Here is an 18,582-nt window from a genome sequence, read left to right as displayed (position 1 = left end):
TTCATATCTTCTGATGCCTTTCTTTCGGTACACTTAGCAAGACCTCTGGTTATATTCCTCACAAATCTTCTATTACAATTACTGCAAATTTTTGTAGACTATGGAACCTTGGAAAATCTTCCACCTCTTCCAGGTTGCAAGGTTAAAAAGAATCACAGCTGTAAGCTTCCAAGTTGTATGAGCTGCTAAAACATGGGCCTGTTGTTTATGGAGTGCTTCTGCATATAATCTTATGTTTCAAATGTTTACAAAGTGCATTAATTATCCAACATGCCCGTATTTTCAGTGTACAGAGCAAGGCAGGCATTGCATGAGTTACTCATCAGCCTCCCTTTAAGTGGTACTTTAGAGTTGACTGGAACCCACACAGGGTATTAAAATACACTATCCTTGCACTGTGGTCTTGTTGTATCTTATATCAGGTCTATAAGCACTGGCTGAACATGAGTGTTTTTCCTTTGGCTCCATGTTTACTTTCCTCAACATGCTGCAATGTTGGGACACTAACTGACAGATGCTTTTCACAAACCCTTTCTGGCTGGCACAGCACAATCAGTGTGCTGTGAAGCTAGTTCAGAGATAGTGATGAACAAGAAATGACTTTTGTAATTGATCAGAACAAACAATTATACAAAACAGCCCTTTAAGATGTTTGAAAGTTTATTCATAGTAGAAATTTCAATTTCTTTTGAAGACTACAAAACCTGCCCTTAGACAGGAAAACAAGCAATGATAACTTTCCAAAACTGTTCATAGTTACATCTGGAACAGTTTTAATTACACATTAATAGCATGATTGGAACATTTCTTAGATCAGACTCTGAATAAAACAATCATTTAAAGTATTCAGTACAATTAATTATTTTTTAAACTAGCATTTCAGTTCTATAACAGCAGTGCCAAGCATCTAACAGATGCTATTGTAATGGTCTAGAACAAGGTACAATACCACTGATTTCCTGGAACAGTACCCTAGACTCACTTACATGCCATGCTGAGAAAACTAGTATAAAGTATGATTGTATAGAATCGTAGAAAAATATTTTATCTGTGATTTTGTAATTTTTTAAAAATTGTTTAAGTAGACATCCCCCCCCAAATAGGTTGCAAAATAATTACATCCCTCATAAGTACACCTTCCCTTTGATTAGGTCAAGAGTATCAAGATAAAGCTATTCATTTACATAATTTTCATAAGTGAAAATTCATCTATTAACCATTGCTGCTTACTAAGGGCTAGCACACTTTGAATCCTTTCCTTCCAATAATAGAAAAGCACAGCTTTAGTTGGTACACCACATTTACAAAAGCAAAACACACACACACACAAAAAAAATCCAGACACGTAAATCTATTTTCTTATGGCCTTGTCTCTTTAGAAAAATGTTTTAAATATTTTCTTGCAAAACTCCTTGTAAGTTTTATTCCATATTATAGTGATGATGAATACAGAACTTTGCCCTTACTGGATATTTAATGAGTATTGCAACTACACTCTTCCCTCCATTCCCTCATGCTCTCAAGTACAGTAAATGGTAATTTCACACTAAAAAAAAAACCAACAAAAAACCCCATGGTCAACATATAGAAAATTCACCTGTATCTGCATTCTCCTTTTTTTCTCCTCTATGAGTCAGTTGCTATACTCTGCAGACCAAGCAGCAGTCCAGCAATGAATGCACACAGTGTGTCACATACTCACATTCTAACAGAAAGGTGCTGGGACTCAAAGAAGCATTATGTGGATTTCTTTACAGGTTATAACGACTGCAGGTATAAAAGCATAAAAAAAAATGTGAAAGTTGTGAACATGGATCCAAACCAGGAAGTAACGTACATAAAACCATGCCTAGCCTGTAAAATACACCTCCCTGCACAGGCAGACCCTTTATACCTTGTTTTAGAAAGTAACTTTAAAATATAGTGGATCTAGATTTCAACACATTCAACTTTGGGCATGCTAAACTGCCCTGTTGTGCTACAATTTAAAATGTTCATCCTCTGCTGATATATATACGACCTAATAGCAACATCTGTAAAGTCTAGGCTAAATTAACAGCTCACCTGAGAGTGTAGATGTAAAATGTAGGAGTTAACTTTGCTTCACTATTTGGCTAATGATCAGTGAGCTTGAGGACCACAAAATATGGCTACAATAAAGCTACTGAAAGTACTTTTTTGTTATTTTAATGTGAATATTGCCAATAGTGAGGCAGCTTAACACTTCCTCTTCTTGGTCTGTTCTTTGTCAAGTACCTACATATACACACTGAACAGATTAGGAACTCCTTCCAGAAATGTTATTACTGACACACTGGCAAGTACTGCCATCCTTTTATTTCAAGAGTATTTAAATAATTTTGTTGACTAGATATGACAATCTTCTAATCAACACCTTAAAAGCCACCAGAAGGTACAGGTTCTAGATTTAGAGAAGCCTGACTTAAAATGGCTCACAGAGCTGAAAAATACTTTTTTTTTTTTTGAGAGGTAAGGTTTTACTAAATTCCTCTGGAACTGCTGACACTGTAAAAAAAAATTAAGATGGCCTTTTTCTGCTTCTGATTAAAGGTGTTTCTTAAAGGAAGGGCAGATGCATCTGTAGAGCTAAAGGGAGCTTCAATGCTAGAGCACCAAGTAAGGGAAAAATACTAATTGCTTGGGAAGAGCTGTGTGTTCAAATTACTGAGAGCTATGCTAATTTAAGAATCCTTGTTTATAAAACCAATTTCCTCACAATTATATAATGGATTAAATATTTAGCAGATTTTCAAGGGCAATAAAAATGGGATCCTTTGCAAGTCTAGCAAAGGAAGCTTCCCCTAGGAACTCAGAAATTCTGGCAGAAGAAACACTCCCATTCATTTAGAGCAAATCTGTGGTGTCATAAGGATGATTCTTCCATTCAACGAACCTCTGATGATTTCAGGGAAATAAGCCAATTTATCACCATAAAATAAATTTAATACCACTAAACCAAGAAAATACTTTCTTATGCAAAAGACAAAATTGCATTTTAGTTTTAAAATTGTATTGTTCACCAACAGCTGTTTACCCAGATCCATATTTTATTGAAGCTGGAATTCCCAACAGTCATTTTCATATCTGAACGATGTTACATAGCCTATAATTTTGGTGGAATTGAACACTCACTGTATTCAAACACATTCCAGTGCCCTTTCTCATTTGGGCAATTTCATCTTTTCAAGACCAGCCATCAAGATAGGCCTTTAATTACTTTAGACACCAAGAGGCCAAGAGTATTTGAAGTTTATATGAATATTTAAAGTGAGTCTTCTGCCCTTGTTACGAACTTGCTTCTATCTTCAGAAAAGTGAGAATGTTCCCTCTGAACGGTTTCATCTTACCTGACTGGGACAATACTATTTTCATGATAAATTAGAATGACCCTTCTCTAATCTGACCGATCTTTATGACTCGCTTCTCATTTTACTTTTGAAGTCAATTAAAATTATCAGAAAATAACTGACAGAACATTAGATTAATCAGTTCTGTACCAGCAATGAATGCAGTTTAAACCCACTTTTTGCAGGCTTCTACTTATTAGTGAGGAATATGTTTTGCTTTATCTTCAAATGTTGCCTTTCTTCTATAATGCCAACATCTATTCACTGAACAAATCCTTTGCAGCTTAAACAAAAGTCATAGAATACAGATAAAATATTAACAATGGATTATAAGAATAAACCATATAGAAATGTCCTCTATCAGAAAGTATTCAGCAATAATTCCTGAGTCCAGAGATTAGATGGGAGAGACTACAAGGGAGGGGAGGGGTAACAAAGTGAGATATGGAGCAAGTTATCTTTTCTCTGGGTTATATCACCTATAGTATATAGAGTACTGTGAGAGATTCACTGTTTAAATTTTGAGTACTATAAACAGTATCCTGATTTCCATAACATGACATGTGGCATCAAAAACACAGAAATGTAGAAAAGACATAGGCAAGGAAAACTACTTATTCATAGTATTACATTCAATAGCTGTTTAACAGTCAGGCTTCTTTTAGAGCTGTCCAACAATACTGATTAATCCAGGTGAACGGTTTAATCAGATTTAATTGTCATAATGATTAATAATATCTAAGTAAAACAAGGCATGTATACATTAAAGAAAACAGCACAGAAGTGTACTGCTTGTGAACTGTTTACAAAAACATACAAAATGTTGGATGGCACAAAGTATAATATAGTGCTAATATAAACAGATTGTTTAAGCTAAGTGCTTAACATAAACTGTCCATCTCGACCTGTAACAAAGAATATTTTAGGGGACAAAAAAAATATTCCTTATAAAAATAATGCTAAGTGGTGCAGAGTGCTTTATTCAGTGTATTTTTGACAGAGGTGGCATTTGTAATTCTTCTGGTTTATTCAGTCGCGAACATGATAATTTCCATTGTTTCCTCTTGTCACTCCATTTGCAGCTCCAGTAAGATCAGTAACTTGCCATCAACAGTTTAAAGCGAGAGTAGATGAAAGCAGTAGCAGCAGCAGGAGCAGCAGCATTATAGGTACCAGCTGGGACAGAGTGTGCTTGCAGGTATCTGTCAGATATGTGCTACCTGTCGCCATGGTTTGTGCTATCATCTTATGCCATGGTACCAAGTGTCTGGTTGAGGTCATTTCACAGGGCTGTTGAGGTAATTTTTTTTATACCTCTCCTCTGAGCAAGAGTGGAGCGGCCAACTGGCTCCAAAACTGGTGACTGATTACGATTCAAAGCAGAGTAAGTTGCTGCCATTGCACCCTGTGGGGTAGAAGGGAAAAGAACATTAAGAGTATGATGTTGTGACACACTACAGCAGTGCTAAATGCCAGAGACTCTGAACAAGTTTTAACTTTCTGTCTACTTTCATCTACAAAACACAAACATACTACTGCATTACTCAAGACCTAGCAGTGTTAGGAGAGAGTGTTTTTTAGGGTAATGAATAGTTTTATATTGCTTAAAGAGTCAAACACAGAAGGTATAAGTTAGGTTGCCAAATTACGTTCTCTCACTATGTTGTGTCAGAGTGCAGGAATGAAATCCCATTGGTAGACTGTCTTTGCTTATCACTTATATAACCATTTCAGTTTCCAACAAAATATTTTAAAATCACCCACATTGTTCAGCCCATGAAAATTATTTTAAAAAAATTTAGAAAGTTGTGAGCTGTGGGATCAGAACTCCCCCACTTTCCACTTGTGTTTTTGGATGCTAGAAATTTCTAATAGCTGATTCAGAGAGTGTTAATTATATTCTTCACATCCCTTTTATGTTGCACAAGAGATTCTTGAAAGTAGGACTGAAAATAAGGTTGAATACCAAGAAGTAGAATTAAATTATTTTTGATTTTCCTCTGCTTGTTCAAAGTGAAAAAGTTTCAGGGTTAAAACCAGATCTTGCTTCAGAGTGCAGAAGTATGATACTACAGTAAGTAACACTGCCCTTTTGACTTCTCTTCAGCTTTTAGTGTGATCACAAAGTATTCTGTTTTTCTTGTTACTGACAATTACCCTCCTCTGAAACTGTAAAGTTAGCAAACGATTTTACAACTCCCCTATAGTCACCTGACATTTTCACTATGGGGAGAATGATTTATGTTGGTTTCTGAAAGCAGTTAAGCCTTCCAGTGTAAGTAAGTCCAACAGATTTCAAACATAAGAAAATGAAAGTATTTTTCAAATGTATTGGATTTATTCCCTGTAAGTGGTTTCTCATTAAATCCTGTTACATATTACAAGTTCATTTTATGGCTTAGTGTAACATCCAGTCATAACTTTTACACAGTATTTAGGAGACATATGCTACCCCCTAACTTTAAAAACAAAACCCCCTTTTGTTAGCACTCATTTTGGCTAAACAGCAAGCTGAACAAATATCTGCTTACCTTCACTAAATGGGGAGCATCCTGCCTGTTCAGCTGGTATTGAGGCAACTGGTCACAGTGAACTATCCAGGGGTGACTAAGAACTTGGGCTGCAGTCAGTCTTTGATGAGGGTCAACATGAAGCATTTTTGAAACAAGGTCCTGTCAACAAAGGGTCAGTGAATATAACTAATAATTCAAACTATGAAAGAAGATTCTAGAGGTATAAAAATGTCAGTTTAAAACAAATGACAATCCACCCAGCAATGCTAACAATGTGTCTTTTAATTGTGACTTAACAGACATTTGGTATCACAAAAGGTATCCAATTAAACAAGAAAAAAATTTAGCATTTTAAGCATCCATACAGAAGGGGCATAAAGGATATTGCATACTGAAGTTAGGAGTCTATTTGCTGTCAAAAATAGGCTTCTCAAAAGTGTTGTACAAAATTTTTATTTTGCATAAATGCAGTAAAAAAAAGAATTTCATTGTTTTTCATTATCGTGACTTAGACTATCTGTATGATTTCGGAACTTCATGCTTCCACATGAAGTCTTATTGAAGCACTTCTCACCATGGATAATTGTGTGTGTGAGTACTGATAAAACACACTATTTCTAAGGACAGCTGTTAGCTACTATAGTGTAAGGCACACCTCTTTTTCCTCCTACATCCAAGTGACAGCTGAAACATGAAACTATCAAAAGCAGGAAACAAAATTCTAGGCACATAAGGGATTAGATCAGTATTTTGAAATAACAATGGGTGGAACTTACCCAATTATATATGATACAACATAAATTATAATCAACATGTTGCATTGCAATCCATTCCTGATAACCCAAAAGGGACAAAGCAAATATACTTGCCTTAGCTGTGTCTGAAACACTGTTCCAATAACCACCACTGAGAGAGAACTTTCCACTTCCTATTCGGGCCAAAATCTCCTCTGGGGTGTCATCAGGACCATTTGCAAAAGGAGTGTAGCTATTTAATGAAACAAATTCAATGTTAGTAACTTCCATAACCTGGGCCTCAATAAGTATTATAAATCTGATTTTAAGATTCAGCAAGTTCAACATAATTATAGACATCAGATAGTCAAACAGTTGTTTAACAAATTTTTTCTTAACATATGAAAATACATGACACTGACTACAGATCTGTTCTTACTGCATGTATTCCCTCTGTATCTGATCTGAAAAGCAGATTTTTCCTATAGCAATTTAAAAACTGGTGATTCCTGAATTACAGAAAGTATAACTTAAGCTTTCATGTTCTAATGTCTCTTTGATGATAACTCTTTACCAAAGTGGCAATCTGAATAACCCAGCATAAAAATATAATCTATTAAGCAGATGCAATAGCAACTTGCCACTTTTGAACGTGTGGTACTGCAGTTGAATTTATTATTCGTCATGTTTTATGCAATTAATTTCTGTTGCCTTTCTGTTGCATTTATTATATCCTCACTGCATCACTTCAAACATTCAGTGCCTGAATTTTTCACATCAGTCCCTGCAAACTTGGATTCTATTAAAGGCGAAGCATATTCTCAACCCCAAAGTTGAGATTAATCAGTGCTTAGATAGAAACAACTACAACAGTGGGCCTACATTTATTATTTTGTTTGTATTGGTTTGCTGTTCTACAGTGAAGCAAACTATAATTACCCTTACCCAGTGAGCATTGTATAAAGTAGAACACCAAGGCTCCATATGTCACATGCAGCATCATAACCTTGCCTCTTTAAAACCTGAGGGAGACAAATATTTTTGCTGAAAAAAATGCTTAGAAATTCTTCAATTATGCTATAAAAATAATGAAATTTCAATTTTTTACTGTTTACAAAGTGATTCTAGTTGTTACACAAGAACAAAAAAAAGCTAGCTAGCAAAAAATTTCCACTAAAATAAAGCATATAAACTATCCCATGTTTTACCTCTGGTGCAACAAAATTTGCTGTGTAACATGGAGTCATCAGAAGACCATTTTCTGCTCGCAGTTGTTTTGCAAAGCCAAAGTCACAAATTCGAATTGATTCTGGATTACCAGATTCATCAACGTAAAGAATATTGCTAGGCTTCAGGTCTCTATGAACAACCTAAAAAAATAAAACAAATGACTCAATACAATAAGCTAAACACATGAAATGCTTTTGATTATAATTAGCAATTTGCTACTTAATTTTAAGTCTCCCATCAGCACAAGCAGTTTCCAGAGTTCTACCATCAGCTGCAGTGTTCTGATGCTCAGTTTTGTCTAGAGTCCTACAATTCTAACTTGGAAACTCTAACTACAAAACCACCTCCCATGCCCCCCTAATTTATTTGTACACCCAGTTCCAGCCTTGCTCCAATGGTTGAATCACGTATTTCCTTTTAAGAAAACATAACTATCAGGCTCTTTAAATCAGAACCTTTGGCTGCTAATACCTTTTGGAGTCATGGCTGCCTGTAGCTGCTGATGTACCACCTCGCTATGTAACCACAGACTAGTTACTGCTGGAGTAACTCTGTATTCCATTCTCTTCATTCAGACCATCTGAATTAATCTCAGAAAAACACTTAAAGCCTGATTAAGAAGGAATTTTAATAATAAAAACCCCCAACAAAATATCAAAGAGATATTCGCCAAATATCAAAAAATGCCTGTACTGGTTCCTAAGAGGCTGCTTTTGCAGGGGCTTGAGATGTAAAATGCTCGACAAAACTGGAGAAGCTGCCAAAGTTCTGGCAGAATGAATGTGATCTTATTTGAAGCTATGTTATAACAAGCCTTAACAAAACCTGGAATGCACAAGGACAGTCTTTGAAATTAGACGACCTGCTATATTTTCTTCTCAAGACAAGTTAGCCTACAGCCTCCAGAGTCTTTGCTCTCTGTAAAGAAGAGGGTAATACCACTGTAAAGACAGCAGAGTGGATCTAAATGTCCTCCTTTAAATTTTTAAATAGAACACGAGGGCCTTTATCTAACTTGTTGTCATATGTGTTTTATTAGTATTAAACACAGCTTTTCATGGTTAAATTTGAACAGAAGAGATTCTGGAATATTTCAGAAAGGTAACCACATTAGAACAAGAAGATACCCCCAAGACTTCTGCAAGTAAGTGATGTCCAGAAATCAGAAGCTCAACACAGTCATCCAAACCTAGCAGGGTTTCAGGAAAGCAATGAGACCAAGGAGAAAGAGTGCAGAGGGTCATGCACATTCCAAAGCCATTTAACACATTAAGTCAATGTAGTAGAGACTTTTACAGCATGCAAATCCTTTGCAATTCTCAGAATTAACAAATGAAGTACTTAAAATTATGGAAATAAGCACCTTTTAAGCTGAAATATACAAATGATATTAAAGAATTTGACTTGGAAAAGTAGGTGTTAAGGGGAACATCCTGGCTTTAGATGTCAGTGTACGAGAGAAACAGTTCCTGATTACCCTTGTTTTTTACCTTTTCCCCTAATAATAAGTGAAACAACCTTTACTACTCCAAGAGGCAAATAAAAAAAAAACAACCTACAGTTTTTTTCTTTTGATGTTTTTTTTTTGAAACAGATTCTAAAAGGGGCAGAAAGAAAGTGGGCAATGGAAGCAGCACAGAGCTGGGGATTTGGCAGTTTCTAGAACCAGTCTGCTTGAATTGTATGCTTTTTCGGAAGAAGGAGAAGCAATTCTCAAGTAGGAAGAAGAGTAAGTTTAACAGCCTAGCTCAAATTAAAACTCTGCTTCCCAAACAATCCAAATGTTTGTGTCCAAGAACAAATGAAAGGCGTTCCCATGTTAAGCTGTTTTCCCAAAGGTAAATTTTGAAAATACTTAAAAATATAATGCTTTTAAAAATTTTTGCCAGATTGTTAAGGTTATATTGGTATTTTGTATATAAATACCATTTTATTTTAGTGCAACAGAAGAGAGCAAAATAACATGCAGGAACTTTCAGTTCATTTCTTAGCATTGTGCTTTTGACTAGCAGTCTCAATTATCTACTAGCATACACAAGTCTGCTGCTCCAAGATGACTTGTGCATCTGTTTATCTGTTTTATGGTGTCTCTTGTGCCAATGCTTAATCACAGTATGCTGGCCCTAATACTTTTAGAATGCTTTGGGTGAGCATCAGAAGCACTGCTTACCCCCAAGAGGAGGATTTCATTCCTTGCTTAGCTAGTTTTTCAGTTTAAAAATATCCTATAAATGTCCACGAGGAAACTCATTCTGGGAAGGGTTGTGGAGACTGCACACAAATTCAGAAACTGTCAAACCAGATATTACCTAATACCATATTTAAATGAGCTCCTCCAGTGTCCAAAGGAGTTACAACAGGAAAATCCACTGAAGACAGGAGGGATTCCTTCAGAAAAGAATTAGACTACTGAAGTGCTCACTTTTTATGTATATGGCCAACTTTCCTGTGGAGGTGTACTTAACATAGGACCTGAAAATTTCCAAAAGCAAACGTTCCAAAGTGCATGTAGTCTAATAGAAGTTAAAATGCCAATATTTACAGAGATCTACAGTAGAGAAACAAACCCCCCTAAAATCCCTTATTTGATGAAGGACACTGGGCCTCTTTTGGCCACATGTGGCAAGAATGAACCAAGTTATCATTTGTTATTATATTATCTGTACTTTCATACAGAAGGTAGCAAGGTTTGTTCATAATTCCCACAGGAGCTGCTGGCCAAGGACTAGTCTTATGCACAGAGGCTCAAATAAAAACACATACAAGCAAGTGACTGAAGGGATGAATCACAGAATGAGATACCAGATAACTTTGATTGTAAGTTTTCTGAAATAACAGCTCCCAGACATGTGAGGGTGTACTGAATTGCTATTTGTTACTTAAAATAATTTGAGTACTATATGTTCCAAAGCATCTTTTCTTGGGTAACAACATAATGTATTAGCAGCTTGACTTTTCCCTTGCACCCTTACTTTCTGCTTTTTCTCTATCCCCTTTTTCTTGTTTACTTAAAAATGCAACACAACTCGTCTTTCTTGCCATGCAATTAACACACTGTCCTTCTCTATAGTTGAACTACTTCCTCTGTCTCCAAATTAATTTCCCAAAGTGTTAATTTTCTGTCTCCTACAAATCTACTACAACTTCCTGACCCTATGGCACAGGAGTTACAAGTCATAAATCACGTTCTTCAAAACCAAGAACTCAAAGGAATTACAAGTGTGACAAGTGGAAAATAAATTTTCAGGGTCTATCACAGGATGAAATCGGAATTACATTAGGTCCCATGGCTATGCAACACTGATCCTAATACTTCTTCCTGGACTTTCTTCCCCTCATATCCTCTCTGTTAGTCATTATCTGCATATTCCACAGAACTGCTGACAGACTGCATGAAGATCAACAGAAACAGTTGTATCATCTCAGTTATCTGAACACATACAGAGCTGATAAGGAAAGTTTTGATTTCAACACAAATTCCCATTGCAATGTAATTGCTTTCCAAAAGCTACTTAATTACCACACAGAAGAATGTATCAAGATACAAGTTTATGCTTCTGAAAGAGAATACAAATAGCTATAAACATTTTGTCTAAGATGAAAACTTACCCCTTGTGTGTGGAGGTATTCAACTGTTTTTGTTATTGTGAACAGGACAGCACTAGCTTCTCGTTCTGAGAAAAATTTTTGCCTAAGAATTTTATCCAGCAGTTCTCCTCCTTTCATAAGTTCTGTAACTACATAAACGTATTTTCCATCATCATACACCTGCAAAAAGTACAGAAACATTTAAATTTCAAAATATTTACTCTCTGCTGTCTTCCTGTGAAATGCAGAGATAGTACAGGTGTGTCCACAAGTTGTTTTCTGCAATTGTTTTCCCTGTATTTCACAATCCACACACTAAGCAAATATTGTTCATCTTCAGAAATGAACACAAAACCTTTACAAAAAGGCAGTACAGTACTGAACTAAAATAGAAATACTGGCATGTAAGCGTTTAAAGACAAAAAAGGATAAATAACAGGTAGTTCCCCCCAAATAGTTTCACTAAAACAAAGTAAACTAAACATATGAGAAATTAGGTAGTAAAAAAAGGAAACTAGTTTAGTTAAGGCAAAACCAGAGGTAATTCTAGCACCACTTATTGCACCAAATTAGAAATATGAACAGAGATCATTCCAACTGAACAGTCAGACAAAAAAAAATTTCTGTGAACAGAACAGCCTCTGTGAACAGTGAAGTGAATGCATACAAAGTTGCTATGATAAAAACCTACAATTTATGCAGTAATCTGCACACAGAGCCTATACCAAAGTCTCAAAGTATTAAAATATGCATGTTTTAGCCCTTTCTTCTAGTTATGGAAAAGGGCTTAATTTTTGCATGGCTTTTATCATCCAGGGATGCAGTTGAGAATTCTTTACATCCTCACCAGGGGGCACCACAGACTGATACCAATCCACGTTTTAAGGCACATACACTTCAGCCTTTCATTTCAGTTGCACTTTCACAGAATCATAGAATGGTTTGGGTTGGAAGAGCCCTTAAAGATCATCTAGTTCCAACCCTCTTGCCATAGGCAGGGACACGTTTCACTACACCAGGTTGCTCAAAGCCTCATCCAAACTGGCCTGAGAGTTCCAACTTAATACAGAAACAATTCCTGCTTTAGCAAAACCATTTACAGATTGTTCCCTTTTATCATTTTATCATCACTTCATGATAATATCAACTTGATGTTGCAATTGTTTTATTCAGTAAAACGTGTGAAATAAAAAAATAACTTGTTTTTAAGTAGAAAGAATTATCCAAGTTATAAAATAAACTAAGGAATGTAAATAGAAATATCTTCCTATTCCTAAATGTAAAATAAATTTAGGAATAGATATCAGCTAAGTAACAGAGGATAATAAAAAAAAGCTTTTCATCCCAATTTCTTTGTCTTAAGCTACCTGGGGAAAAAATGCTAATAAAGCTTTAAGCTTCAAAATTTTTGTGCTCCTAACTATACTAAAAGGATTTATTTTCTCACCAAAGGAAAAAAAAAAAAAAGAATGTGAAATAATTCTGTGGGCTTTACAAGCTTATGATCTTAAGAAGATGAAGATGTGATGGGTTTCTGTGTCCTCATTTAACAGGAATTTTTTCCCCATGAAATATAAATGACTGATCATCTGAATGTGTTTTTATTAAGACTTTAAATATTACATAGTATTCAAAAGCAGAATTATCTAATTCTAGAAACTAAACTGGGTATTTTTTTTATAGGCATGCTTCCTCTAATCCTGGTATAACATGAGGAGATAAGCTTATTTCATTTGCCATGATAGAGCACACACATCTCAGGAATGCAGAATTCAAGCAAAATTTGCATTTGGTTACTATTTTGTCTGCTGGTCCTGTCAGTCTGGCAACTCACCCCAAACAAACCATTCCTCTCGCACCAATTCCTCTAATGGTATTATCAACTTTATTTATTTTTGAGTAAATACTGATAAAGATTTCTGCAAGGTTAGGTGCACAGTATCATGCTAAGATCACAAATGTGACATTACTTTTTAAAATTAACTCTGGGCAAGAGCCACTGGTCAGTCACTATGTCCTCTCTATCAGGCAAAGTGGAAGAAACTATAATGAGAAAGAGATGTAATTGTATGAACAAAACATAATGCAATGGAGAAAGAAATCAAGGTTCTTGCCAAGAGAAATAAGATTTGACAGTCATATTATGAAGTTTTTTTAAATCATAAATAAGCACTTGGACAGGGAGACTGGGTATCTTGTATTCAGGTTTCTAAAATGTTTCTGAAACGATTCTTCAGGCAATGCTTTAAATAACTCAAACCAGGACAAAAGTTCTGTTACAGAACAGTAACTATTACATAAAAAGGGTAAAATACTTATAATGGTTTGGCACAGGAAGTTTCTAGGTAATGTTTTGTTGGAAGCTGTGTGCTTCCTCCAGTTTTACACTGTTTCCTAGGCATCCACTAAGGGCCTCTGTCAGAGGCAGGATATTGGATAAGAAGGACATCTGATTTAGCACAATATAGCCCCTTCTTTTGTTTATATACTGTGTAACTGAAAAAGACCACTGATAACAATCAGAAGGAAAACCCCCAGAGGACTGTGCACTGCAGGAAGAATTTAGTCTCTTGAATATCCATTGTTTCAATCCAAACACCTTCAGAATTAAATTACATAAAAAGGTTGAACAAGAATGAAAATGTCCATCTTAAGCAAAATTCAAATATTACTGCATTTCTTCTTGAAATGTAAGAAAAGAAAGAAATTATTTCTTGCAGAATAATAGCTTCCAAAGAAAGCACTTAAATGCTGAAATGTTTTATTTTGGCACTTCAGATTAGAAACATTTAAGTTCTGATGTGGAACTGAATGAAAATTTGGGCAAATCAAGAATGAGTTTTATTTTTATAGCAATATATAAAAGAGACCTGAAGGCAAAATATTCTTTAGCTTCTCTGAAAGCTCTAATAGCACAGCACTATAATGTGGAATATGCAAGCAATCTGCCCCATGGGTCTGTATTAGGACAAGGAAAACTTAAATTCCTAAATTCTTAGAGATATTATACAAGCCTCTATTACATATGAATCCTATATATACCTTTTCTAACACTGGACATCCTTCCATAATTTCTGCTTGGGGAACTGATCTGAGGCAGAAGTGAGTGAGAATTACAGCCTTTCTCCCTCTGCGGGCTAAAGGCTTTTTTTTTTTTTTTTTTTTGTTTTTTTTGGTAGTCTCCCATTTGTGTATTGCTGTTGCTGTGCAGGAAAGGTGCTTCCTGCTGGTAGATGACTGATGATGATAAAAGATTAATTACAAAGTGAAATAATTCAGCATATATTGCAACTGTTAAAGGCTACCTGGATTTCTGTTCTCAGTGTAAAATATTCATAATGCTCAAGTTCAGGTAAGTGCTCACATTCTCATGTTTGTCTTCATGCTCAAATAACATAAGCCCTGTTATGAATTAAAGTAACACATGAGCTCAGCATGCAGGACTAAAAGCACCCTGAATACTGACGCAGGTTCTGTTCAGCACAGCTCCTTTCAGGTAGCTTTACTGTCCAACCACATGAAGCAGAACAAAAAGTGGGGACTGTAATTGCTGTATCTTGCTTGCAATAAGGTAAGCTCCCTGGTGGGCTCCCCTGAATATCTGCCTTATTTTCTCTGCCCAAGAAAGGACCAAACAGTATGATAACAATATAGTGAAGACACATTATAGCAGACCAACTTAATGCACAGTTCTCTAGTGCTCATCCCCACGGTATTTATGAGCTGTTGTTTTAATGACTTCAAAATGTCTGACAATCTCCTTTCAGCTGAGCTCAGCTTCCTGGAAATGGTTAGCTGTTTTGCCTGAGGTTTGGTTTGGGGGATCAGAATATTTCCCTGCAGTCTAAGAAAGTCATTAAGCATATGCCTTTTTAATTTTTAATCCTCTTTAATGAATAATCAAGGAAAGACAATTTTCTTTTTCAGTTAGATCATCAGAATATATTGTTCACTATGAAATCCCTCTACCTCCCAATTTATGTTATTCCTTCCTTTTTATGGACAAAGTGTTTCCAAGGTCAGAGCAAATAATGCAAGGAAAAAACCCTAGATAGTGTTTTATACAAAGACCAGATAAAGATACTGGGTAAAAAAGAGTGACAAGCATGGATATGGAAAGATTTTGTCTACTTCTGAGTAATATTTGCTACTGTCCACGAAAATTACTTTGGGTACTGTGCTAACAGTGAGTCCATTGTTATATTCTAATGTACATTAAAATTGCTCTTGATTAATGTAGGCAAAAGCAGACTCAAAGTTAACCAAGCAATCAAATAACTTCCTTGTTTCTTTAAAAATACAGCCAAAGTTATATATATCATTCTTGTACTAGGATTTATGAAGGATGAATTATTTGACTCCTTAGAATAACATTGTACCAAAATATGAGCATCTTCAAAAGAAAACACTAAGACATCTCAGTAAAAAAATGGATACTAGTGAATATATTGCATTGGGACATTGTTATATCTTTAAATACTGAAAAACATGAACATAAATCTAAAACGTGCAGCTTGTCATCTCTCAAATTAGAAAGTGATTCACAATTATAATACACTAAAGGATGTCTTTAAAACACTACTTACATCTTTTAGGGTAATAATATTTGGATGCTGTCCATAGCGCAGCAGGATTTCAATCTCTTCTGTTGGATCTCTTTTACTCTTGTCAATAATCTGTAAGAGCAAGTACAGATATAGGGATAATTATTTTTGTGAATATTATATAGGGTAATGCTTTGGTATGCTTATTAGCATCAACAGTTAAGCAGTATTTATTATTGCAAAAGGCATGGAGTACAAACAAACCCAAATTTGTTAAATTGGAAATGTAAGGCAAAGCAAAAAATGTTGGGAAAAATGAAAAAATCTCTGTTGAAAACAGTTTTGGAGGGTAAGTGATGTGATCCCTTTGGCTGTGATAAATAATGCAAGACTGTTTAGTAGATAAGACTTCAGTGATCCATTATTTAATAAAATGGGAAGCTCCTAATTTAACATGAGTACTGGCTGGATGATGCTAATGAACTGATTTTCCCAATGCTAATCTCAAATATTCAGTGCAGCAAAAGTTAAAGCAGGAGAGTAAGAGATTAAAAAAACTAGAAAAACTAAAAATTTCTCAGAGTTGATTTAAACACACATTCATTATGAAAGTCCATTTGAATCTCTAAAGTTCTCCCTGTGCAAACAAGCAAAATATTGTTTTGCCCTACTTATACAGTATTTTTGTTCCTTTCATTTTTTTCATCTCCTGAACTGCAGATTTCCTATAATGTCTTTTCCATTGTTGTGTTACTCCTTCATCCTTATGCCTGTACTGCTACCAGTCCCCTGCTAACACATCAGACACTGATCATTGTATTCTTTTTTTCAAGATTTCTTGAGGAAAAATTGCCCTAACAGAGGCAATAGAAAAGCGAGTGAATCTTTTCTAGCTGAGGGAATTATCAGCTATGCCAGGACTTTCTTGTAGTTTCAAGAAATTACTTCAAATTGAAAGCACAGAAGTCAAATCTGTTCCTGGCCAGAACCAGAATAAAAATAAGTATTTAACTACCAAATTGAAACTGGAAGGTTTCCAGCAGGCAATCTACATGTTTAATTCATCTTCACATTTTACATAATTAAGTAGTAAGCTGTTCAACAATCCAAAAAGAGATTTGCCTCATAATACAGGATTTAAAGACTCCTTTTCTTTTTCCACTTATAAAGTCTGCTAATCATACTCTTGCTTTCATAGTAACCATTTGGTCCCAGGTTATTACACAGAAAACCAAAAAACCTTATCATTGCAGTTCTGGGAAATCTACTGATTTCAACTGAAAATTTAATACCTTCAAAGAAGTGCTAGAAGACCCTGTAGAATAACATAAAAACAACATTAAAAACCTTGCTGAAAATCAAGAAGCAAAGACAAAGACTTGAAGTTTATTCTGGAAGTTATACCAGACTGAAGACTGTTATGAACTCCTCACCCGTCTGAGAATTTACGAATTTAAAGTTGCATATAGAATATTTTTATATTAAAGAAAAAATCTTCTTTATGTTCTCTATGGCAAATAAAAGATACCCAATGCTAAAATCTGAAAAGTGTGGTTTATAACAAAGTAATTACCTTTACAGCATATTCCATGTTTGAAGCTTTATGAATACATCTCTTGCAGATAGAGTAAGAGCCAACTCCAATATCTTCCTTTACTTCATATCCATCAGTAAACTGAATGCTGTTCCTGTGCAACTGCTACCAAAATAACATTATCAATTGATGAATATTCCTATCACATAACTGATCTTTATATTGAAATAACTTTAAAAAAATCCTGTTGATTTGCTAAAAATTTTAAACTGATGACTCTATTAGGTCAAAGTGGTGTAAATGCCCAATACCTTATGTTCAAAATTACTATAAGATAAATTATATATTAGACATATTGTAAATAAAGCACACTGTATTTTTGAAACTGACAACATTATTTTTCTCATTACTGCTTTATTAATGTAAAGATAGAAACTCCAAAACAAAGAAAACCAGAAGACTTCAAGATAAAACAGTGATACAACAATGGTAAAGAAGTATCACTGTTTCTATTATCTGAATAGACAGATGAATGCCAGCTGGAAAATTTAGACATACTGAATAGAATCAGATTGACTGGAATCACATGGAATGGCAGTCAAAAATCCTTTTACAGAAATAAAAAGCTGAAAGGAGGACAAGTGTTCAGTCTTGTAAGGGAAGGAAATGGTGTTCTAGCGTATGGAGTTTGTGCAAAGGATGCAAAGCATTTGCAGGAAACCATCTGGGTATCCTGCAGCACAGAAAAGAGGAAATAGGAGTGAGGAAGTGGTTGAGGGGCACAGAGGAAAGGCAGCAGAGAAACAGGCCTTTAGAAAAGAAGGAAACCATATACAAAGAGAAATAATTTCATCCACAAAACTGTGCGGGAAAGAAGCAGCACAGAGAAGCTTGAAGAAACTTCTAGCAAGATATCAGGATCAGAAATAATTCTGATGCGTAACAAATCAGAAAGCTTCTTGAAAATAAAAAGGGATCTAAAGCTGTATTTTAAAATACAGCACAGATGAGCAAATTCACTTAAAGCGGTTTAGGAGCAACAGAGTATGTCCTGGTTCATGGATGCCAAGA

At 35.2% G+C, this 18,582-nt stretch overlaps 1 protein-coding gene and 1 long non-coding RNA gene across 5 annotated transcripts in view; one reads left to right on the top strand and one right to left on the bottom strand.

Moving 5' to 3' along the window:
* Positions 1–642: 642 nt before the first annotated feature.
* RPS6KA3 (ribosomal protein S6 kinase A3) overlaps positions 643–18,582 on the bottom strand; it is a 75,272-nt gene continuing 57,332 nt past the window's right edge. For 2 of the 3 annotated variants that reach the window (XM_085050877.1, XM_085050895.1), the window contains 8 exons: positions 17,551–17,676; positions 16,020–16,109; positions 11,455–11,613; positions 7,824–7,985; positions 7,561–7,637; positions 6,751–6,868; positions 5,900–6,040; positions 643–4,773 (listed from right to left, as the gene is read on the bottom strand). In XM_085050877.1, coding sequence (XP_084907003.1) covers positions 4,651–4,773; positions 5,900–6,040; positions 6,751–6,868; positions 7,561–7,637; positions 7,824–7,985; positions 11,455–11,613; positions 16,020–16,109; positions 17,551–17,676 — 996 coding nt within the window. In that variant the 3' untranslated portion in view covers positions 643–4,650. The remainder of the gene's footprint in view (positions 4,774–5,899; positions 6,041–6,750; positions 6,869–7,560; positions 7,638–7,823; positions 7,986–11,454; positions 11,614–16,019; positions 16,110–17,550; positions 17,677–18,582) is intronic. The other variant, XM_085050886.1, reaches the window with a different exon arrangement.
* LOC146444234 (uncharacterized) lies at positions 4,447–14,779 on the top strand. 2 transcript variants are annotated; one of them, XR_014849779.1, is made up of 3 exons: positions 4,447–4,566; positions 9,440–9,574; positions 14,613–14,779. It is a non-coding gene; the product is annotated as an uncharacterized LOC146444234 (long non-coding RNA). The 2 variants fall into 2 exon arrangements; XR_014849778.1 differs by lacking the exon at positions 14,613–14,779 and having other exon boundaries at positions 9,440–9,724.

This window comes from Lichenostomus cassidix, chromosome 1 (assembly GCF_008360975.1).
Source record: "Lichenostomus cassidix isolate B80296 chromosome 1, HeHo_3.0, whole genome shotgun sequence".
NCBI lineage: Eukaryota > Metazoa > Chordata > Aves > Passeriformes > Meliphagidae > Lichenostomus > Lichenostomus cassidix.
Note: the sequence above shows the minus strand (reverse complement) of the source record. Positions and strands in the feature narration are given on the sequence as shown.